At 45.0% G+C, this 23,986-nt stretch overlaps 1 protein-coding gene across 1 annotated transcript in view; it reads right to left on the reverse strand.

The window, feature by feature from the left end:
* Positions 1-2,777, reverse strand: part of Tgfbi (transforming growth factor beta induced) — a 32,951-nt gene extending 30,174 nt beyond the window's left edge. The window contains exon 1 of the mRNA XM_047556892.1: positions 2,564-2,777. Within this exon, the coding sequence (XP_047412848.1) occupies positions 2,564-2,697 (134 nt within the window). The 5' untranslated portion in view covers positions 2,698-2,777. The remainder of the gene's footprint in view (positions 1-2,563) is intronic.
* Between the last annotated feature and the right edge of the window lie 21,209 nt (positions 2,778-23,986).

A 23,986-nucleotide genomic window follows, 5' to 3' on the forward strand; every position in this document is an offset into this window, starting at 1 on the left:
TTGATTTTTGATGTTTGGAAGTGTGGTTGCATTTCTAACTTCTCTTTTAGTAGCATTTCCCCCCTCCCATTGCAAAAGATATACTGGGAGCCAAGAGACCACATTACAGAGACTACCCTCCCAACAGTTTTCTATGTTTAGATGAAGTCACTCTCACTAAGCCGTCATTTCACCATCTGTAAAATGGGAATGTGACAAGAGATCTCACTGTGCTGTGGGGAAGTTGAACACAAAAGGGGTGGTAGGGAGAAAATGCTGCCTGTGAGCCAAACAGTGACCGTTTTGTCCCTCACATCCTGGAGCATTCTCCATTTCCTTAAACTAGCAGAAAAGTTTTTCTTCCCTTTTCACCAGTTCTCACTTTGAATAAAGGGTTGGAACTTGAACAGGGTTATCCATTTGCGCAGGGTGCCACACCCATGTGTGCAGGGCCAGGCAGTCCCGTGGTATTTTTAAGGGACAGTTAGATCAGGGTAAATGCAACCGTGCCTGCAACCACTTTGTCATGGTTCATGCACATGTGCATCCAGATTTTACTGGGGAAGGCAATACTCATGTAACTTCTTAATCATTGTGCCCATCACAGACTACTACGGGTTTTCCCAACTGCACTGCAAGAAGTTAATCAAGAGGATTCGCCTGCAGGGGTATGGCATGGAAATTGATCTAATATTTGAAACTCAAAAAAAAAAAAAAATCTGCATTTTTAAAAAGCCCCATTTTCCAGCCTGTCAGTGTCTTTTCTGGCCTCTGAAGAGAAGCAGGTTTGCTATAGAGATGGTTCTTGGTGTCGCACCCTCAGTGTCTTTGGGGACCCTTCACTGTGTACAGAAATGCCATTCTGGGAGACAATGCTACGGGGCACACTGTGGGGATCTTCTCTTGACTTCGTGGTTAAAAGGCAGGAAGAACAGATTGTGGCACCCAAACAAAACACAAGAAAGGCAGAAGGATCAAAGGTGAGCTGGGGGAGAGAGAATAAAAATGCCAGGCCTTTAATTTCAGTGGCTTGGGAGGCTGAGGCAGGAGGATCACAAGTTCAAAGCCAGCTTCAACAACTTAGTAAGCAACGTAGTGAGACCCTGTCTCAAAATTAAAATTAAAATCGTTGGGGATTTAGCTCAGTGGTATAGCATCCCTGGGTTAAATCCTCAGTACCAAGAATAAATAAATAAATAAAATTAAAATGCCAGTTATCACATTTTGACACTGAGGCCTCATATCCCCCATATCTTTCTAACCTGCTCTCTCACCCTTATGCACATGGCCTAAGTCAAAGGTGGTCTCCCACTTCCCTAAAGACCCCAGGATATCCCCAGTGCTCTCCTTCTTCCAGGAGCCTGTTGAGGCTGTGGCTTGATTTCATTCTGCAGACAAGATAAACTTGCTCCCAAGAGCCATTCTCCCCCAAAGCCCTGAGCACCCAAAAAGCCAAGTGAGGACACAAAGCCAAGGAGGAAACAAGGGTTACTACACTCTAAAAGGGGCATCCCATATCAACCCTCTATAGTATGCCCAGGTATAGGGCGCCGAGGTGTTACTGGCGCCTACAAAGTTAACTTTATCACCTTCAACAGTGAGTTTTCATCGGAGTACAGATCTGGCCAGACCCTTAGAGGGCTGGCATTGCCTGTAATGTCATTGCCAGATTCAATAGCATCTGGTCCTCCCCTGAGGACTCCCTGAAACCCACAGTAAAGCCTGGCAATGTGCGAAGCCCACATGGCCTACTTTGGAAGGATGTAGAAATATTGCCCAGCTTTGCAAGGGTCTGTGCCTGGGTCTTTACCAGGTCAGGTCTTTCACCTGGATCTGCCTCCTAAAGCAAAGACATCTTCCATGACTCAAAGGAATACCTGCAGTTACAATGCCCCATGGTTACAAACCCAGGATTTGCTTTAAGTCAAACTAATCCTGGCTCCAATACATACCAGAGGATTGTGGGAAGGTCTTGTGTCCTCTGGGGACTCAGTTTTCCCACCCCTGCATGAAAGCTAGGTGAATACAGCTCTTCATTTGTGTTTGGAGCAGGGGGAGATGCCACGCTGTCTCTTCCGTGCCCAGAAAGTACTGCCTGGTGTCAGATGGCGAGTACAGGGCATGACCAGGTGCACAGAGCCTGAGGCACCTATGCTACCTGGCGTAGCCCCAGTCTCATGTCTGGAGTCACTGGACAATGACCTAGCTGGGCCGGCTATGTGCATGGCTGTTGGGCTTCCACTCTGCCTTGGGCACCTTCCCACGATGATTCTGGTCAGAAAGGTGCCCACGCCCCCTTCTATCTATGCCTGGGAGGAGAAACTGAAAGCGCCGGCTGTCCCGTGCTCTTGCCCTGAGTCGAGGGTCACTGGTCAGCTCCCCCACACTCTTCCACTACAAAACGTCCTGCACGGGCTTCCCTCCATCATCCCGCACCTCCCTCCCTCCACCGAATGCAGGACTGGTCTCTGCGCTGCACGTTGCCTGCTTTTCTTTCGGGCTTTGTCCCCTGCTCTCTGCCCTCTTTGATACCCCCAGCGGCGTGCGTTCCGAGCCTGGCGACCTGTCCCTCCGGTTGGCTTACCCGTGCTGGCGGCCCCGGAGCCGGCTGTGCTGCAGCACCAGCTGATAAGGTGACTTGGCTGGACCCGCCAGGGTCACGGCGGGACCCAGGGCCAGCGCCAGGGCAAGGGCCAACAGCCGCACAAGGAACTCCATGGAGAGGGAGGACGCGCACCGACTGACCGACGAAACGACGCGCCAGAGGGCTGCTCCGGGGAAGTGAGAGCGCCCCGCTGCCCGCGCCAGGTTAAGTAAGCTGCGAGCCGAGGGAGCGGCCACGAGGGGCGGGGAAGCCGGTCGGCCGGCGTGGGGAGGGCGGGCTGCTGGCGCCTCCCAACCCGCGCGCCCGGGGCTGCGATCCGCACCCACTACTCCCCCTCCGCACACAGATCACTTTCCTCTCTGCTCTCTCCTGCGCTGCCCAGCCCTCCTCTCAGGCCCCCCTCCGTCTCCTCGCTAGTCAATTGACCCTTGGGCACAAAGTGTGCAGGTCCTGCGGGAGGCTCCTTGGCTTCTTCCAAGTGGGGACATTGGGAGTGAGGGGCCACTGTCTCTGAGGCCTGCCTCAAACTTTGTTCCTCCCTTGGGTGCTGCATGTCCTGAGTCCTAAGATGCCTCAATGATCAGGTTACAAACACTGCTGGAAAGGGGAGGGGGCTGTGCTGATTCCCACAACGCTACGCCCATCAGATTGGCCTCTGTGTTCCAGACACTCCAGTCATGATAATAGAAACACGGATGGGAGTAAATCTTCTGGTTGACAGAAGCCTTAAAATGTGAGGCAGGTTACCTTGGGCACTAAGCTGCTCTTGGAAACCTGGGGAAGGGTGGAGTCCTCACCTCATTCATCTACCCGTCAACGAACATCTCTGCAGCATTATGTGCCAGATAAAGATTCAAAGAGATGGAAAAGGCAAGATTCTTGCCCTGAAGGAGCCCAGAGCAATTAAGCAAATGGTCCGAGCAATTATGCAAATGAAGTAAGTACTCACTCCAGCCCTTATTAATCACCCATCAGTTACCTGGCATTGCTATCCCTGGGAGACAAAGATGATTGTGTGGATGAGACCCAGTTCTTCCGTAGAAGCTTACAGTCAAGCCAACAGTGTGGCACAGAGAGGAGTAACTTAGGCTTTGGGAGTCCAGAGAAGGCACCTGGCCTGGACAGGAGCTGACGTCTACTTTTAGGCCTGAAGGATGAAATGGAGTTAACCAGGCAAAATGAAGCATATATTTAGGAAACAAGTTACCCAGTTGTCTGAAGCATGAGGATTGGAGTCCAGGATAGGGGTGGAAGGCAGGAGTATAGCGGGGCCCACCCCAAGCTGAGTCCTACAGGTAATGGGGAAGCAAGCCAGTGCCATGGTCGGTGGGTGTCAGGAGCAGGCTTTGAGAAGACCAGATGAAATAAGGCAAGGTGGGAGGCAGGAAAATCGGGTGACTAAGAGGGGACTATGTGAGAGCTTGAACAGTGGTAGCAGAGATGGAGAGGAAGAGAGGTGTCTAGGAGGTAACATGCTCAGGAGACCTAGGAGCTGCATATATGGAGTTGGGGAGAAAGAAGAGTCAAGGATGACTATGGTGTTTTGGCCCGAGAATCTTGGTGGAGAGTGGTGCTGGTTTTAGTATGAGGGACCTGGAGGAGAATGCAGGTTTGCCAGGAGAAGATAAATGGTTTAAGGCACACTGAGTTTGAGGTGCTTGTGACTCATCCAGATGGAGCATCCCTTGGGCAGCTGGTTGTAAGGATCTGGGCCTTTAGTGAGGGATGCAGGTTGGAGATTCACACCTGGGAGTCATTCTGCAGTGAGGGCATGTGAAGGCAGAGGTGAGTGATGACAGATGATGGAGAGGAGACAGGGGCAGAGAGCAGTCCATAAAGAGATAAAAGAGTGCTGACGGAAGAGTAGGTGGAAATGGCTAGTGTGGAGCTGTCATGGGAGGAGGGAGTCCTAGAAGGGGAAGCTGTTAACAGAGAGGAATGCTGCACACAAGGCAGATCCCAACAGCATCCACTGGTCGGAAACAAAGAGGTCCCTGGGGACTTGGCTGTGGAGAGCAGTATGGCCAAAACCAGATATGGTGGTTGGAGGCAGAGAGGAAGCAGCGGAGATGGTGAGTGTTAGGGAAGGGGAGAGTTAGGATGGAAGCCAGAAGGAGACACAGTCAAGAACACTGATAGAAACAAGGTGGGAAAAAGAAGGTCAAAGCTATGGGAGGGAGAGAGGTAATGAGTGTGACATGGAGCAAGAAGAGCCTGGAGCAGAGTAGTTTAGGTGCTGGAGGAAGAGTGGGGTCCCTTTCCTCTGAGGACAGAAAGGTATTGAGGGCCTGATTAGAATATAGAGCAAGTGGAGAGGCATGAACAGGTTTAGGGAAGATTTTAGGAATAGCACCGTCTAGATGTGGAAGCTCTTTGGACATGGAGAATAGGGAACAGGGATAGAGAAAACTAGGGGGTTCATAGCTGGGAGGACTGGATGCATCAACAGGGAACCCTGGGGAAGGAGCACATTTGGGTGCACGAGGGCAGTGAGCCACTTGTGTCCACATGGTGCTTAACAAGCCTCCACATTTCCAGGTGGATGAACTGGATGGGAGACAGCTGTGTTTACAGATGTGCAGCTCAGGAGAGCTGTGAGAATTGAAGAAGCCTATTTGAGTCTCCACCACTAGAGGTGGTCTCAAAAGCCACAAACTGGATGAGCTCCCTGGGGAACATGTGTTGGAATAGAGGAGGAGAAAGAGTGAGAAGAGGAAAGGATGACTGGCAGAGCCCTGGGGAGGATTTTCTGATGTAGAGAAGTTGGAGACATTGAGAGGGTTGAGGGGCAGGCAGAAGAGGAACACTGAAGGAACAGAAAGGTCCAGGGAAATCCAGAGAGGACATAGGAGAGAATTTCAGAGAACCACCATCATTACCGGATGGTACACAGAATTCAGACTGGACCAAATCAGTAAGTGGTGTCTAGCACTTGGTTGTCACTCAGGAAACAAAAGATTACAAAGCTATAAAAAGTTCCCTGGAACATTTTAACCCTAGCCTATATCTTTTGCACTAAAGACTGAAGCATGTTCTGGAGTGGCTTTAACTTTGGGAATAGCCAGGTCTTTCCCTGATGCCCTCCTGGTCTCCTACCTTACTCCATTTCCCCCAGAGAGAGACATTTACTCCTCTGTTACACATGGGGTCCAGTTCCAGTGATAGGCTCCTCTGTCCCATGGGGATAAATGTTCCCTTTGTCTTGTCTCTGCCCAGGTGGGGCATCACTGCTTGCTGGTGAGGACTGTTGAGCACAAGATTTAGTCTAGAATAAGTGGATTTTCCCTGAAACAACTTTTCTGAGAGAGGAGAATACTTCTCTTGCTGGACTAGTTCTGGGTTTGGGCTCCTGGGAGTTAGGCTTACTTTATCTATGAATCATTTTCCTTATTGTGGTATTTATCATCATTTTTCTTTGTTTTTCTGAAGTCTCAAGGGACACTGGTGATTTCCACATCAAAAAATCCTATTTACTGACTTTCTGCTCAGCCAGTGGATCCTACAAAGAGAGAGGTGCCACTGGCAATGACCCCACTAGGCATGTAAGTTGGATGGCAGCTAAGATTCTAAGCTGGGAAGGTGGGCTTGTCCAGGGTGAGGGTCTGAAACACAGTGTAGCCTCTGTGTGTTGGCATTCAAATACAGTTGATGTTAAAGTAACACCTTTGTAAAATCAGGGTGGTCCTGACCAGAACGGTAGGGCAAGAAATGGAAGTTTCTGGAAAGGGTGTGTGTTCAGAGGGGAGAAAGCAGTCCTTGGCAACATTTCTCCATGGTTGTGTTAGTCAGTGTTGCATTGTTGTGACCAAAATACATGACAAGACCAACTTAGAGGAGGCAAATTTTATTTTGACTCATTATTTCAGAGATTTGGTCCATGTCAGGCAACTTCATTACTCCCCAAGGTGAGACAGAACATCATAGCAACGGGGCAGCAGAGGAAAGCTGTTCTGCTCCTGGTAGCTTGGAAGCAGAGAGAGGACAGGAAGGAACTGCAGAAAATATGCACCCTTCCAGGGCTCAGCCTCAATTACACAGCTCCTCCAGCCACACCCCACCTACCTACAGTGATCACCCAGTTATTCCATTCACAGTAGATTGACTGGGTTAAAGATCTCAAAACCCCATCATTTCACTTCCAAACACTCCTGCAGTAACACAGGAACTTCTGGGGACACCTCTTATACAAACCATAACTATAGTTTAGGTTTATAGCTTGGATCTCCCAACCAGGTAGACGAAGAATGGCATTGGTGTAGCAAAGTTGTTGAGTGCCAACTCTGGAGGCAGGTAACCTGAGTTCTAACACCAGTCTTTCTACTTTCTAGTTAAACAACCTTAAGTTGATTATTCAGCCTCCCAGAGATCATGATAAAACCTACTTCACAATACTCTAGGATAGGTTGTATGAGATAGGTCAAGTACAATGGCCAATCATTCTGAATTGCTGTTGTTATTCCCTCTTCCCAGTAATTGTTCTGTATTACAGAGGTCAATGAAAAGATATGATAGTCTATCAACTATCACAATAATGATCTGAAAATACTCATTAGATTGAAAGCAAAAAGCTTCTCTGTTTGAAACTGAATGCCTGGTCTAGGGTTCTGGAAGGCACTCGAAGAGACACAAGCTCTTGCTGCATACTGGAAAACATTTCCTGGGACCAGGAAAACTGGCAGCATCACCGTTTCTAGGAAAGATACCTCTCATAGGCAAGAGGCTGGGAAGCACACTGTCTAATCCCAGCTCCCCTCTAGCAAGATGGGGGTGCTCCAGGCAAGTCAAGTAATCTCACTGGACCTCACTCCCCTCATCTGTAAAATGCACACTGGATGACTTGAATTTTTCCATGAGCTCAGTAAAGAGATCACAGTAATACTTCAGTTACTGTTTAGATATTAAAAAAAAGTTCCACCCCACACTCCACCACCCACCCCCTCTCCAAAACCATAAAAAGCAGAACCCTGCAAATGTAAACATGTTCTTCCACTGGAGGCTGCTGCTTCTTTGGAGATGGGGCCATGCTGTTGGAGGGAGGAGCAGGGTCCTCCATCCCCAGATGACCTGGAGCCACCCAGGACAAACACAGCACAGCACACTAAAAGACCTTTCATTTGGGAAGGATATATTTTTTTTCTTTCCATGTTGGAAAATCTAAACAGGAGAAAATGAGGCTTGTTTGGAACAATAATTACTAGACTTTTTCAGGTACTTAAAAAAATAACTACTTTCACATTCTGTGGCACATACAAGATTACCAAAAACAGTTTAGTTTTTTAAAATAACCCTTTAGTGCATGACAACAGGCCTTAGGCATTAAGATGAATTAGTAGTTCCAATGAGTTTCCTGCAAAGGAAACTAAGAAACTGGGTTTGGGGATATTAGTGGAAGAGCTGGCATTTGCAAGGGGTAGACCTCGATCTCCTTGTTGTCATCCTCCCCAAAGTTCCTGGTGATGTTTGGCCATCAGTGAAGATAGATGACACAGTCAAAATAACTTCCAGAGGACACTTGACCTTTCCCACCTGCCACTACACAGCTATTTAGAGAACTCTTAGAATCCAGGACTTACTCAGAAGAAAGAAGGATGAGTTTTGGCATGAGATCTCTAAACTAAAAGAGGGCATGAGTCAAATTTTGTTTTTTATTCCTTGTATAATGCACAGCACATAGGACAGTACTTCACACACAGCAGTTATTCCATTCAGGTAACAAATACAGCTAGAAACATCCCAGTTTATGAAAATTAAGGGGGTGATTGTATGATTATTTAGGGGATTTTTTAATTAGATTTTGCAAGACTCTTTCACAACCTCACCATTCAAAATGTGGTCTGCAAACAGCAGCAGCAACACTACCCAGAACTTGCTAGAAATGCAGAACCTCAGGGCCTCTGAGGACCCATTGAATCTAACTCTGCATTTTTACAAGATCCCTAGGTGGCTTGTATGCACATCCACAGGTTGAGAAGCACAGGCCTACAAAATCATGCTAAATAACTCAGGGTTCAGATGAGAGTACAATTGGATTCAATGTATGTAGCTTTTGGTCAAAAAGAAATACATCCCAATAATTGCACCAACAAAACAACCAGAGAGGAAACTTCAGTTTGTGCTGAGGCCCAACTCCTTGTAGGAATGACTGTCAAAATGTGACTAGTAAGTACAAGTAACTTTTTCTCTACATCTAGTTGTCTTCCACACACTTAACAGGAACAGGAAATTGGGTTCTGTCTGAGTAATCTTCTATCATTCTCTCCTTTCAAAGACCTCAGATGGTGCAGGGATGGACAATGGGTTTGTAACAGCAAGAACTTAAAACAAACCTGTGGCCTCAGGCTCCCCAGTTGATGGACACCGAACAGCTGTCAGGACCTAAAATGGCATTAGGTCCCCAGTGTTTACTCTGTTAAATGACTTACTGCTTTCCCAACTTCTTCAAACACTGGCTTTTTAAATGAGGGCTTGCCAAATGCTACTTGCTGGTTAGAACCCAAATTTATTTTCCAGGGAAATTGATTTTTCACAAGAGAGTTTCCTTGATTTGGCTCAGCTAAAATATCTTAGAAGATTTTGGCATTGCTTTAATTGCTTGACCTCAAATACTTATGAGCATGATACCCACAGGTGACTGTTGGCCTGTGGAGCAGAGTTTACTCACACCTCTTCCTCTGTATCCCTTGAGATTTCCTGCAAGACAGGCAAAGACCTTAGAGAACTAGATCCCTCCCAGCAGCAATGAATTCCAAAGTACAGAAATTCCATGACTCCAGCAGTCCTCTTCTTCATTTCTTCATTCTTGCTGGAAACCTTGCAAGCAATTTTGCTTCCCTCTGCTTCTGACCTCCATGTATGCTATGAGTGTTCTTTCCAAATCTCTCCTAGAAATTTCCATCTGCCCCCGCAGCTCTTGAACATTCAGATCCCCATTGCCCCATCTCCATCACCCCAGCCCCCAACCAGTCTCCTAAACATCAGCTCCCACATCCAGGCCTCCATCCTTCCCAAAGGTTGCTTATCTTCTTCAAGCACTTCTACCAAAACACTGCTCTCCTAGGAAACTCTTGATGGTTTCTATTGTCTATGAGACAAAATCTAGACTTTTGTGCCTGTTTTTGTTTTTTAATAAACATCTTGTCTTCCTGACCCTGTTGAAAAAAAGGAATATTGTGAATAGCAAAAGTCTTGGAAAATACTGAAAAGGTTAGATAACAGGAAAACATCATCCATCCATAATCCCTATACTAAAAAACTTCTGATGTATTACTCTACTTCCATTGCACCTGACTTCTAAGTCTTTCCAAAATTCCTCCTTCTGATACATCTCACCTGCTTGCCTGTGTGTGCCAGTCTTGACCAGTTTTCTGAAGGACATGTACCTCCTCCAGCTGTCCCCAAACACTGACTTCTTCCCCATGTAGTCAGTGCTCTGGGCTCCTCTTTGCCTCCATATGCATCTCCATATGCATATATAATACTCTCCCTCCAAGACCAGCTTTGCTATTAGGCAGCTTTTCTCAGGCAGATTCCTTAACCTTTCTGGGCTGCTGTTTTCTCAGCTGGCCTCCCTTCTGTGGTTTTCCCACTTATTGGAGCCTCTCCTTTTTGAAGTCAAATGCCTGTTCTCACAGTCAACCCATGCGTTTGCTCCTGTGATTCTTTTACGGTCTCATAATAAGTCATCGTAGAGTTCAGTTAACATTTATGGATCCATAGATGGACTGACTGTCTGTGTTTTAAAAGGTCTAGCCTACATTCTTTCTGGTGTGATTCACACCTTTTCCATTGGAGAGGTCTGCATTAAAAACTTTGGTGGCACCGCTTTGGGGGCTACTCCAGCCACATTCCTTGGGCTAGACTGATGTGTGTGGCCTTCTGGGTCAGGTAGAAGGGTCTTAAGAATATTGGTCCTGGATTTCTCTCTAGGGTCCCTAGTATGGGATATTCAGCCCCGGTAAGGAGAGAGATTCTTCAGAGTGGTTCTCCAAACATCACATTCTGACTTTCTGGATATTCCTCCAAGCCAGGTAAAATAAAAGAAAGTTTCCCCTTCATCAGCTGCACTGTTGTACCAAAATCAGAGAGCAGACAGGAAGGCAGACTGAAGCAGCTGTGACTACTGGCTTTATAGCAGCCATTCGGATAGCTGAGTCCAAAATTCCTAAGAATTTGCTCTTATCCTGGCATCAACCCACTCCATCTTAAAAACTCTCAGACATTCAAGTTTAGGCTGTAGAAGGCATTTTGTGCAGACTGGAGATCTGTGAGATGAGAGCTGCATGTTTTAACATTCTGGAACATGCTCACTGTCCAGATCAGCCATTTGTCTCTGGCATGAAAGATAAAATTAAATCCATAGAGCACCCCATGATACCTACCTCAGACTGTTTTGGACCCTCCACTTTCTCTCACCCAGCTCTTGGGCACTAGGCCCAGCCAGGAAGACAGGGTCCAAGGGCAGGTCTAGTAGCATGGGCTAGCTATAACATCCCACATCCTGGTCTTCCCCAGTGTTTTCCTCTTCAATAGTCCATTCAGGGGGCTCCTGGTATTTCACTGGGATATGAATGGGGTGACTGCTGAAGTTCTACACAAACTACACAGTGTCCTATAATGGAGAACATAAATGTTTAGAGTGATCAGAGGAGACAGTTAAAGGACTTGAATTGCTGCTTCTAACAAGCAGAGATTAGACTCCAAGGTTCCTTTGAACCAGGCTATTAAGGAAAGACCATATGTTTGAGTATGATGCAGGGAAGTAATCAGAAGAGGAAGAGGAGATAAGTGCATGCATGTACACACACAGAATACTAGCCCATTAACAAATAATTAGTTTACCAACATCAAGTGCTAGTCTAAATACTTTCATGTATTAACTCATTCATCCTTGAAATAATCCTATGGGTTAGGTTTTATTATCTTTTCTATTTAACAGATGAGAAAAGCAGGGATAGGGGAGGGAAAGGAACTTGCTAGAGTAGTGTCAAAGCTAATAACCAGAAGAAGGCAGGCAACCCAGCCCCAAACCACAGTGTGTACTGTGTCCTCTTCTCAAGGAGTAGAATTGCATATTTCCCCCCCCAGTACTGGGTATTGAACCCGGGGGTACTCTACCAAATGCACAGTTCTTTTTATTTTTAATTTTGAAATGGGCTCTCTCTAAGTTGCCCAGGCTGGCCTCCAACTTGAGAGCCTCCTGCCTCAGTCTCCTAAATCGTGGGGATTATAGGCATGCACCACTGTGATCAGGTATTTGCATTTTGTTTGGAAACCTTCAAACCTCCTCCTGTGCATAGATGTTTATTAAGCAAACCTTCTCAGGTTCACAGCAGCCACTCTGATGAATGAGGCAGCTTTGGTGAGGAAAGCCACTGTCACTTGTTTGTTTGTCCAGACAGCTGGGGGAACAGAACTGCTGAAGCTGCTATTTAGATTCACCACAAAATCAGAGCTCCTATGAATGGATCAACTCACATTGTTTAGCAATCCCCAACTATCTTACTGTCACTACTCTCAACCTACAAGAATACTCTGTATATACAGCTCTGTGAATCTAAGTGAAGTAGTGTTTCCCAGGCCTGAGAGAGGGGATTATTTATCAACCAAAATCTACTTCTGCTCAGGTAGTGGTGACTTTCTCTTTCCTCTGAATCATCCTATTTTAGGGTCTGCCGCTCATGGAATTTCTAGAATTTTAACTAAAAAAAAAATGCTACCCACCTAACATGGGCAAAAGGGGATTGGATTGCTTCCTTGAATTTGTGGCAAGCGCCTCCCTATCTTTCCTCCAGAGTCTGGGTAGATACCTGAGGGAGTCTACAACACTGACATCTGGCTCCCTATGGCTTGGGACCTCCCAGAGGGAACATTCCCCAGCCCCATCTCATTTACCATAGGGTATCCTCCAGTCCTAGGTGTGGATTTATGGCCTCTGCTCCTATGGGGTTCTTAAGCATACTGAAGCAGGAGCCAGCAGCTTCCACCATTCATCTTGGACTGTCTAGACCCCTCTTTAGCCTTCTGCACTTCAAGCAATGACCTCTGTCTGACTCCTTGGTTGGCAAGACGGCGCGTTTTCTTTCCTAATGCATTTCACATTGGGGATAGACTCATATATACTTAGCAGTCACTGTTTCTTAAAGCACCATAAAAGTCTGAAAAATAAGTGAAAGGCATGTGGGTGGTGCTTGGCACAGTCCCACATGTGACGACACTTTGGCAAGGCACATTCCAAGAAGAAAGCTTTTCTTATTACCTCATTTAATTACTGATGGAATATCAATAATCTGCCTGAGAATTATTCACATTGATAGCATGGTCATTTCAATTAATATTTAAAACACCAAAAAGAGGAAAGAATTAAAACGACCCCCTGGGTCTATAGAAAAATTGGCCCACATTAGTTTGCACATTTCTGAAGTAATAGTCAAACTAGAGGTTGAGTTAGTCATATTATTCATCATTGAAAAAAAATATTGCTGACAGTGTTCAGATAACCAGAACGCCTGAAAGTGATCTTGACTGGTTCTACCAACACTTGAGCTGAGCCGGCAGCGGGTGGCTTCCAGACATGTGTGAGTCACGCTCTGGCTGGGAGGCACTCGCAGTGGGAGGGGAGCCAGGCGCACACACAAAGAAATGAGCGCCTAGTACAGGGCTATATGCAATAGGAAATCCAAAGAGGAGTACCAACCGCACACCCCACCGTGGAGGCGGGGCAGGGAAGCAGGGGCAGTGGGGAGAGCAGGGAGCCAGAGGGGACCCGAGTCTTCCCAGAAGAGGTGATTCATCATCGGGTTGAGAGTGACGCCAAGTCAGCAAGGTAGACTGCAACTCATCAAGCCAGAACCGGAGACAGAGTTAGCACTCGAGGCAGGATTGCTGGTCTGGGTTTCTGGTTCTTGTTAGCACTTTATAATTCCCAAGACATAGGAGAGCCTGAAAGAGTTGCTTTTCTGTGCATTCATTCTGATTGGCCAAGGAACATGTCCTCCTGATTTTTAAAATTTAAGATCATCCCTTTATCCCTTCCAAGACTGTACAGAAATTGACTAAATATCCTCAGGATTTGGTCTTTCTCAAAAATACATCCAAGTCTGCTCTGTGGCCACTTTTGTAATTCTAAAACCAACAGGCTCTGAAGCAGGTCCGGAGCACTTATATCTTCAGGACACCAACCACTAACATCACCTTGTGCTGGTGCTGCACAAAACACGATTCAGGCTCTTCCTTAATGTTCTGGTTGCTTACAGTTTAAAGGAGGAAGGAAAGGACAGCAAGTGTGTGCATCTGTGTGCTGTGCAAATAACAGACTCAGTCTGTGCGCCCAAATCCAATAAGTGCAAATTCTATCGAGCCCTTGAGACAGATGTGGCAGAGTCTGCCAAGTTGGGGAGGGACCCAGAGCTTAAGGCACAGCTTACAAAGGCTTGGCTTGATGAATAAATTACAACAAGATATGCAACTTCAAAAATGTGTTTATTTGGATATAAAGTCCACCCAAGTCCCCCAAAATAAGACCTTGGCCTGTTTCCATAGTGTTGTGACAGTTGTGGCCTATTTTTTACTTTGGTTCCTGGACTTACTCTGGGGACCCCAGTTGATCACTTCGAACCCAGTAAATTAATAAATAGAGCAGCAAAAAGGAAGACTTCAGGGTCATGAGACCCAGGCTTTCATGCCTCTTCTTTCTCCATAACTGTTTCCAGATGTGGAGTTTGGCATAGTATCAGCTCGGGACAATAACTAATCAAAGTCCTTTTCCCCGAGCTAACAGCAGGTGGCTACTGGTCCCAGCAGAACAGCCTGTTTGTGTTTTCATTTCAGAGAACTCACTTGGCTGGAAGCTTTGCCCTTGTTAAGTGTTTACCTGGCATAGCGTGGAGTTGATGACAGCAAGACACAAGAACCTTAGTGCAAGATCCCCCCAAAAAGGAAGGTTGTAAAGATTGTGTACTTGTAACAGTAGTCCTAAACAATGGGGCAAGGTAGGCTGGATTTGGGGTGAAAACATCCCACCACTGAGGAAATGGCACATATGCAGTCATAGAGCCCTACCCTTAACATTGTTGAAATGTTTGCTTCTCACATAGTGCCAGAGGGGAGAGATGAAGAGACAGTTGTTCCTGACTTCAGGGTGCTTATAAACTGAGGTGGGTCACACACCCGTGAAACAAAACCAGAGGAGTGACCGGGACCAGATAAGATTTATGAGGTAAGGTTTCCGGGCAAAGGGGTTATAGTAAAGGACTCATTAAGGAGTCAGACCTGCTTTCTGTAGAGAACAGAAGTGCTGCTAGAAAATGGCAGGTTCTGGAATGGTTGGGGTGACCTCCTTCCAGGTGTGGGGTACCTCACCCTTGAATTCAGACTGTAGCCAACGTACAGCCGAGCTGCTTTTGGCCCTAGGTGTTGAAGCCAGGCCAGCAGAGCTCAGGCTTCTTACACTCGGCCTCAATCCATCCTGGTTTTGGGAAAGTCTCTTTCTTCTGCTGATTTTCATTTGCTGACCAACTTACTTGCCTTAACCACAAGGAAAATCAACTCTGAATTTTTGAAACTGGAAACATATCAGTTGGTTTGACATAAATGTGGATGGACTTCTCCTACAGACAGTTAGGGAGTATCACTGACCACCTGAGAGCCAACCATGTTATTTAAGTAGTGTGAATGGTGTAAGAATACCATCTGTTCTCTAGAACCCAAGGACCTCTGACTTGTGGATTTCCAGGAAAAGCTTACAATTAGGAATACTCTGAAAGATCATGAGAATCTTTGCTTCATGCCTTTGAAGGAATCTCCAATTCTAGTTGGTTTTTGACTGATTGATGAACAGAGCTTATTTCCCCGAGTCACTTGTAGGAATTAATTTTGTGGATTTGAACAGCACACCCTCAAGGGTGTGGGCTAGAGAGGAGAGCATATGGGGTGGGTAAGGGGCACTTTAGAGCAGCAAGAAAGGTGAGTCTGTCTGTTGGAGACTGGATCTGACCTGTCCCTGATCAAGCCAGAGTCTGAATGGACAATCCTGCTCTCTCATCCCTGCTGCTGACTCTGCTCTTCCCTGGTCTGGGATGGGAGATGCAAGCTGAGACAAGCCATGCCACTGCCATCCATCCATCTACAGGCTCAGAGCTCCAGCCCCAGGGGGTTCTGATGTGTGTAACCCCCTTGCAGGGGAAATGCTCCCATACAATCCTGATTTTGGAATGATGAATGAAAAGATATTTCAGAGCATCGCTTCCTGGTGATTCAGGTCTGGGAGGGCAGCAGATGGTATCTGGTAGTCCCTGTCTGGTTAAACTGGGTTCTATGCAGTGCCTTCCAGGCCTGGGGGGTATATGAGGAAGCTCCTAAGGGGCCTCTGTAGTAAGTTCAATGACTAATGCGCACTTACCAAAGTGTGAACTGCGGCTATTGCATAGTCAAGCAAATTTGCCTGTAAGCACCAAAGATGATCATTGTTTGCCAGAAACACACCATTGTCTAGGAGGGCCAAGATAAGGGAAGAAATCAAATTCAAGACTGGGAAACATACATCCCCATGGCCAAGTTTACAGAAAGCCTTTCAGTTCTCCAAACCCAGCATGCCTTCTCTCACCTCTAGACCTTTGGACATACTCTTCCTGCTGTCTGGCTTCTACTGGCCCATTAGATTTTAGTTTGAACAAGTCTTTTTGCAGGAAGTTTTCATTGATGCCCTTAGTCTGCTAGGTGTCCTTTCTCTGGGCTTTTACCGGCCCCTGTTTTATGTGTATTGTCATAGCCCTGATGATGACATGTCTGTCTTCTCTACTAGATTGCAAGTTTGATGCAGGCAGGAGAAAATCCTGTCTCACTCACTACCCTATTTCCAGAAGTCATTCATCGTTTCCCTAATTTTGTTATGGAGTAGCATGAGCTAGTGAAATAAGAGTGAATGGTGATTTGAAGCTACGCTGGTCAGGGGAAACTTCTTGGAAGAGGTGCATTTTGAGATTTTCTTTGACGAAGATTGAAAAGAGCACAGTGGGAGGCATGGAACCTGACTACATTGGGTTCCCACTCCCCATGCAGTGTCTGGGTCTCTGTGAGAATCAATCTGGGAACCATTAATTATGGGGAGGGGTGCACACTTTCACAGGGCTCCTGCTATACGTCAGAATGGTTTCCCAGATGACAACCATGTTAACAATCCTTACCATTCAGCAGAAGCGGGCTGTCTGCCCACTTCTTGGACTGTCTCAGTTGATCTTTTCAACATCCCTGCTGAGAAGTAATGCTTGTCCCCATTTTTACAGATAAGGGACTGATCCTCAGAAAGGGTGAGATTTGGCCAATATGGAGTAAGGATTGAGCCAAGAGTCTTAGCTAGGGCTGTTTGGCTCAAAATCAGTGATCTCCAAATATTTTGCCCACAAACCTCCTCAAAAAATTAACCCTCTTACACATTTTAAAGCTTATCTATAATGATTTGTATCAGATATTTAAATAACTGCAGTAGATGCTAGAATATTATATTTTGAATCTGTACATACATTTTTTTGTCAAAATATTATAGAATAAGTTCATGCAATTTATAGAAAGTCCCTGCCATATCTCAACTGTCTCTCTTACCAGCCTTGAACATGTTACTTAATCTCTTAGATGTCAGTGTTCTCTGTAAATTGGGAATAATAATAATACCTACTTAAACGGCTTCTGGGAGGATTAGATGAGCTAATTCATGTAAAGTTGTTAGAATTAGGACAGGTCCACACAGCTAGGTATTATTTGCCATTACTACATGATCTAATTGCAAAGCCAGTCTCACTGTCAACATTGCCAAAGCAGACTTACTTTGGGTAGGAGTAGCATGATTTCATATTTAATTCAAATAAACATATTACTACCTGCCCTCCTGACAACCATCTCTCTTACATATTGTAGCTATAGGAGAAAAAAATAAGTCTGTTTGAATTGCCAGAGACCTTTTGCCTGGACAGAACCAAATGCACACCTTCACTACTTCCTGCTTTGATCTTGGGAGACTAGGTTTTCTAATTGTCCTTTGTCAGGTATCCAGGCACAATGCCCATGGTAAGTGACGGGGAAGTCTTGCTTTTGTCAAGGTGACAACAGAGGTGGGAAAGGAGCATCAACTGAGGGGAGGGCCACCCCAGGCAAGTCTGCTTTAGGAGAGGGCACATGTGGAAATGTCCCCAGTTGTCCTTGAAAGTCAGCAACCACCAGGAACAGAGGAGGGAGTCCTCTTTCAGCAGGGGCCAGGACATAGCAGGCAAAAAGAGGTCAAAGGTTTTTCTCATTCTTTCCTCCCCAGAGAAGTTAAATTGCAGACAGCTGCTCCAGTCCTATGGCCTCCAGCTACCCGAAGAATGGTCTATGGGCCAGCAACACAAGCATTTCCTCTAACTTTCAGAATGGGTCCCACACCCGCTGAGTCAGAAACTGCTACAAATCACTAATTCTCACCTGAGTTACATCATAGAATCCCGAATCATAGGGAATATACATGTACGTTGTACACAGATGCACACACCCCCACCCCCACACACAATTGTACATATTTATGGGGTAAAATATATTTCAATACAAGTATACAATGTGTAATGATGAGATCAGGTTAACTGGTTTACTCATAACCTCAAACAAATTTATCATTTCTTCATATTGGGAACACTCAAAATCCTCTCTACTATTTTGAGACATACAATTAACTGTAGTCACCCTACTGATGAACTACAGAACATTAGAAGTTATTTCTCCTATCCAATTGTTCCCTGTACCCACAAACCATCCTTTCTCCATTCCTCTGCCCCCCGCCCAATTCTTTCCAGCCTGTGGTAACCACTATTCTCTCTACTTCTGAGATCCACTTTTTAGCTTCCATATATAAATAAGTGAGAACATGCAGTACTTGTCTTCCTGCAGACATTGATGATTTTTAAGTTCCCCAGGTGACTCCAGTATGCAGCCAAGACTGAAGACCATGGATGCAGACACCTCTGCTGTAGCCCCTGTGCATCCCCACCCTTCCCATCCACTGCTGTGCATGCGGCTCCTCTCCTCTGAACCACCATGGCAGCCTCCAGCCTTTTCCCATCCAAAGCAACATGGCCCTGACTTCTCTTTTAGAGAAGTCAAATACTCCCCTACTTTCCAACCCAACTTGATGACTCACTCTTCCGCAAACATGCCTCAAAGTTTCCCACAGGCCCGCCCTTGATTCTCTGTCTTCCCCATTTCTTGCCCAGATTTTGCACATCATTTTTTGTTTGTTTATTTGTTTGTTTGTTTGTTTTGGTACCAGGGATTGAACCCAGGGGCACTCAACCACTGAGCCACATCCCTGGCCCTTTTTATTTTTTATTTTGAGGCAGGGTGTCTTTAAGTTTCTTAGGGCCTCCCTAAGTTGCTGAGGCTGGTTTTAAACTCCCTATCCTCCTGCCTCAGCCTCCCAAGTCTGCTGCAATTACAGGTGTGCGCCACTACACCCAGCTTCTGCTCATCTTTTAAGGCTGTTAGGAAGCCTCCTCCTGCCTGATTGCCATCTCCCCGTAGCATATTAGTTGACTTTTCTCATGGCCCTTCACACTTGTTACTTTGGATTCACATCTGGTGCCTTCTTTCCCCACTTTTCTCCCATCCCATTAGACTGAGGGCTGTGAGGCAGAAAGGCCCCACTTCTCCTTCTTTATCCTGCAGGACCCACACTGGGCTGGGCACACAGGTGGCCCATAAACAACCAGTCTCCAACCTGCTCCTTCCCCAGGAAAGGGCAGAACCAACTCTGCTGGGAAGCCTATGAGAGGCAGGCAGGGCCTGACAGCCTTTGCAATTCTGCAGACTGTGCCACCCCCACAGGGGAGTTCTGGACATGCCAATTTGTTTCATTAAGAGCGCTTTTAAAATTAGGTAGTTGGGCAAAACCAACATTAGGCAAGTTGCTTTGGTCTTTGCAACATAAACATTGCCTAGAAATGAAGTTTTCTGTCATTTGTAGTCATGTTAAAACAGAACTTCAAATATGGGACCCCTCCCTTCTAAATAACAGCCTTACCCTTTGGTGGGACAAGATGGGTCCATTACCACAGTCAGCAGAAACTGACCACCAAACTTCAAAAGAAATATTCTCCAATCATTGCTTCCAGCCCACTCTGGCAATCTGAGCTTGGCCTCTGCTCAAGTCCATGATAAATGTTCTTTTTATGCAGAGACTTGCTTTTGGGCTCAGATTCTGCCTCTGCTTTCCTTTTACACTATGGAAATCATTTAGTAATTTGCCTGTACAAAATCCAAGCAGTGGTGCTGATATTTAATGTCGAGACACAGCAGAGAGAGAGAGGGGGACTTGACTTCTCCATCGATGCCATGCATGTGCCTTTCAGCAGGACTCACAATGTGCCCTCCTCTCCAGGGTTCTGGAGCCCATGCTGCAGCTCCTGCTAGTCACTGATGACTTCTTCACTTCTGTCTTCCGTCTGTGCCTGGCACCTATTCCTAACATGGCTCTGCCAGTCCATGTTGTAGACAGAGTTCTGACAGGTATCAATGTGGGTCACATTCAAAGTTCAGTTCTTCTCTAAGATCAGATGTACAGACAGGGTTGCAGGTATATGGCAGGAATGATTAAAGAGCCAGATGATTTTTTCAGTATTATCTTCTTAGCCTCAAACCACAGGTCTCAAGAGAAATGTTAGAAAGTGTTGCCTCCCTAATATGCATAACCTAAGAACAGATATTTAGCAGAGACAGAAGCCAGTCAGTCTCTATGCTTCACCTAGGTGTGTGGTACTAGCCCAGCACCCCACGGCTGCAGGTTAGAGCAGGACAAGTTTCTATGACATGTTCAAAAAGTCCTCTTGAGTTGCAGGGCTGGAATGGGATGCAGAAGCTGCTGGGTGACATCCTGAGGAGATCTTGAAGACTATGCAGCCCCCTATTACATTTGGTCAAGGAAGGAAAAGCACTTCAGGGTGGGGAGGAAGTCTGCTGAAGGCTGCTTCTCCCCTAGAAGTTTGTGCCATGAATAGCGGGCCTCAGGCTAGAGCCAGGCAACCTCCCGGTCCTTCCCTAACTTTTACTTAAGTGCCTGTAACTCAGAGAACACTTCCATGCCATTGACTTCTACTCTGCTCTGAGGTATCACTCTTACACAGGAACTTCAACCTGGGGAAGGAAAAAATTTAGCCTTCTGAGTCAAACACCAAGAAACTCATGTTTGCACATGCCTATACGTTCATCTCTTTGGAGAAAAAACAGTAGTGTTTTTTCAAATCTAAATTCTGAACTGTCCCTTGTTTCAAAAACTCAGAAAACAACACGTCAAAGTTAACTAAGAACTTGGAGATTGATACTTTGAGTTTGCAATTTCTGATGAGAACTGCAGTTTTGCCATTTATTAGAGAAAGCACAAATTAGACACTTATAGTAAGAAGAGGAAATAGCTTGTCAAATATCAGCGTTAATTCCTGAGCTTCTGTTTAATTACACAATACTCGACTTCCTCTTCCACAACAACATGAACAAGCAATTGTCTGAAATATTAGCTATGTAAACCTACAACAAATGCTAACACCTAAATCTGAAAATTGCATATGTGTACTCTTCATCCCAGAGAAAAGCAACTGGCATTATAGGTAGAGAAGATAATACAGATGAGGTGGTCTTTTCCTTAGAGATTCTAGGAAGTCATATTTTGAGTTCATTTCTGATTTTCAAAACCCCAGGCCGCTGACAATAAGTAGTTAGCTTTTGCATCTTTGACTACAACCACCCAGAGCAAATTGCTCCCTTATTAAACCAGGAAGCATAACTACCAAGTACAAGATCATCTTTCATTCATTAACAGTGATTTGTCTCAAATCCATACATTCAGTCCACAATTTTTTCACATATGTGAACACTTAGACATTGGCATGAGTTTCCTGCTGGCTGTCAATATGGCTTTCTTTTCAATCTCCCCACCCACCACCCAAAAAAAGATTCAAAAGATTATCAGACAAGAAATAGTTCAAAGCTTAGAACAAATCCTCTTGTTATACTTCCACCTACCTTGTATCTCTTATCACGAGTTATATTAAGTACCTTTGGCTGTGTTCTCAAACACCCAGACGTGTTTCTGGGAAGTGTGAGTCATGGCGGCATTGAATTCATGGTTCCGAACAGTCTCCCTGGAGTGGAGAAAACAACGGTAGGATCTTAAATTGTTGGTGATGATGGATTGGGAACTAGACATTTATTCAAGCAAAAAAAAAAAAAAAACAAAAACAGAATATGAAACTTTCACTTGCCAACTTTAAATAAAAGGAACGAATTGTCTTACATGAGTTGTGTCAACTAAGAAGTATGGGATTGTTGGCAGAGTCTGGCAAGAACAGAAAAGAGCAAAGCTGCCTCATTAATGAATTAAACTCTAGAGTAAAATGCGGACTTGTAAAAGTTTCAGAGGAAAAATAGATTTACTCTTTTTTCCTCCATTCATTGTTTTTTTCTGTGTGGAGAAATTTGTGATGGTGATTTCAACAGACAATGAAGTCAGTTATTCCTGAAATATCTATTTGAACCAACTGCTATTTAACGTGTGTGATAATGACCCATGTATTTGTGCCTAGAGCCCTTACCCTTGACATCCCCATGTAAGGGGTTTCATTTCCATCAGTGTGCTGATTGGAGCTGCTGTTTTTGAATCAAGATATCAGAGCTCAGTGGCGCACACCTGTAATTCCAGCTACTCAGGAGGCTAAGACAGGAGGATTGTAAGTTTGAAATCATTCTTAGCCACTTAGTGAGGACCTAAGCAACTTAGTGAGACACTGTCTCAAAATTTAAAAAGGGATGGGGAGGTATATCAGTAGTTAAGCACCCCTGGGTTCAATCCCTGGAACCAAAAAAAAAAAAAGATAATGGGATACAGAAGAAAACTTCTAGGGAGTCTTCACTGATCTGACCCAGCACTGTCAGGTAGTGAGCGTCACATATGTAATTTTAATTTTTTCTTTTTTTCAGTGCTGGGCTTCAAATCAAGGGCCTGACATGTGTTAGGCAAATGCTCTACCATTGAGTTCTACCTCCAGCCCAGTAAATTTAACTTTCTAATAGCCATATAATAAACTTGAAAAAGAAACAGGTGACCACTATTTTTTTTTTTTTTTTTTTTGTGGTGCTGGGGAATTAAACCCTGGGCCTTATGCAAGCTAGGCAAGCACTTTACCAAATGAGCTATATCCCTAGTCCCAGGTGACCATTATTATGAAAAGCAGCATGGAGATTCCTCAGAAAACTTGGAATGGAACCATCACTTGACCCAGCTGTCCCACTCCTTGGTTTATACCCAAAGGACTTAAAATCAGCATGCTACAGTGACACAGCCACATCAATGTTTACAGCAGCTCAACTCACAATAGCTAAGCTATGGTATCCAACATAGGTGCCCTTCAACAGATGAATGGATAAAGAAAATGTGGTGCATATACACAATGGAATATTACTCTGCCAAAAGAAGATGGAATTTGAGGATATCATGCTAAGCCAGTTCCAAAAAACCAAAGGCCGAATGTTGACTCTGATATATGGATGCTAACACACAATAAAGGGAGTAGGAGGGTAGACAAAGGGGAATGAAGGGAAGGGAGAAAGGAAGAGAACAAGGAAAGAAAGTAGAATGAATCAGACATAATATTCCTATCCTTGTATATGAATACACGACCAGGGTAACTCCACATAATGTACAACCACAAGAATAGAATCCTGATTAGAATAAGTTATACTCCATGTATGTATAATATGTGCAAGTATACTCTATTGTCATGTGCATCTAAAAAGAATAAATAATAATAATAAAAGAAATGGGTTAATACATATTTAACTAAATACATGTTTAACTAAATGCATAATTTAACTAAACCCAATACTTTTGAAACCTTATCACCCAACATGTAATCAAAAAAAAATTAGTCAGATATTATGTATTTCCTTTTTTTTCACACTAAGTCTTCTAAATCATCTCACTATAGACAAGCCACATGGTAAGTGCTTGATAGCCACACTTTTCTAGTACCTACCACATTGAGCAGCACAAAGATAGATAGTAAATTGCTAGAAGGGAGGAGTGGAAATGGAGAAGAAAAGCTACATGGGCTATAAGTTTAAGGAGAGTTTGGCAACTGCAAGAACTTTGAAGAGAGCAGTGATAGAGCCCGTGAGCTGTCAGGTCAATGTGCAGAGTTGCTGGGTGGCATGTACTTAGACCCGGTTCACAATTTTCAAGGAGTGAAAATATGTGAGTTATTTTGAAGTTAATTTGGGTGGATGGACTGTGTTACTTCAAATGCACTCCTGGAAACTGAACTGCTTGGTCCTGACAGTTATGAGAGTTATCTGTTCGATCATGGATGAGGGAGAGAAAAATGAAAGTGTCAAGTT

This window comes from Sciurus carolinensis, chromosome 6 (genome assembly GCF_902686445.1).
Source record: "Sciurus carolinensis chromosome 6, mSciCar1.2, whole genome shotgun sequence".
Taxonomy (NCBI): Eukaryota; Metazoa; Chordata; class Mammalia; order Rodentia; family Sciuridae; genus Sciurus; species Sciurus carolinensis.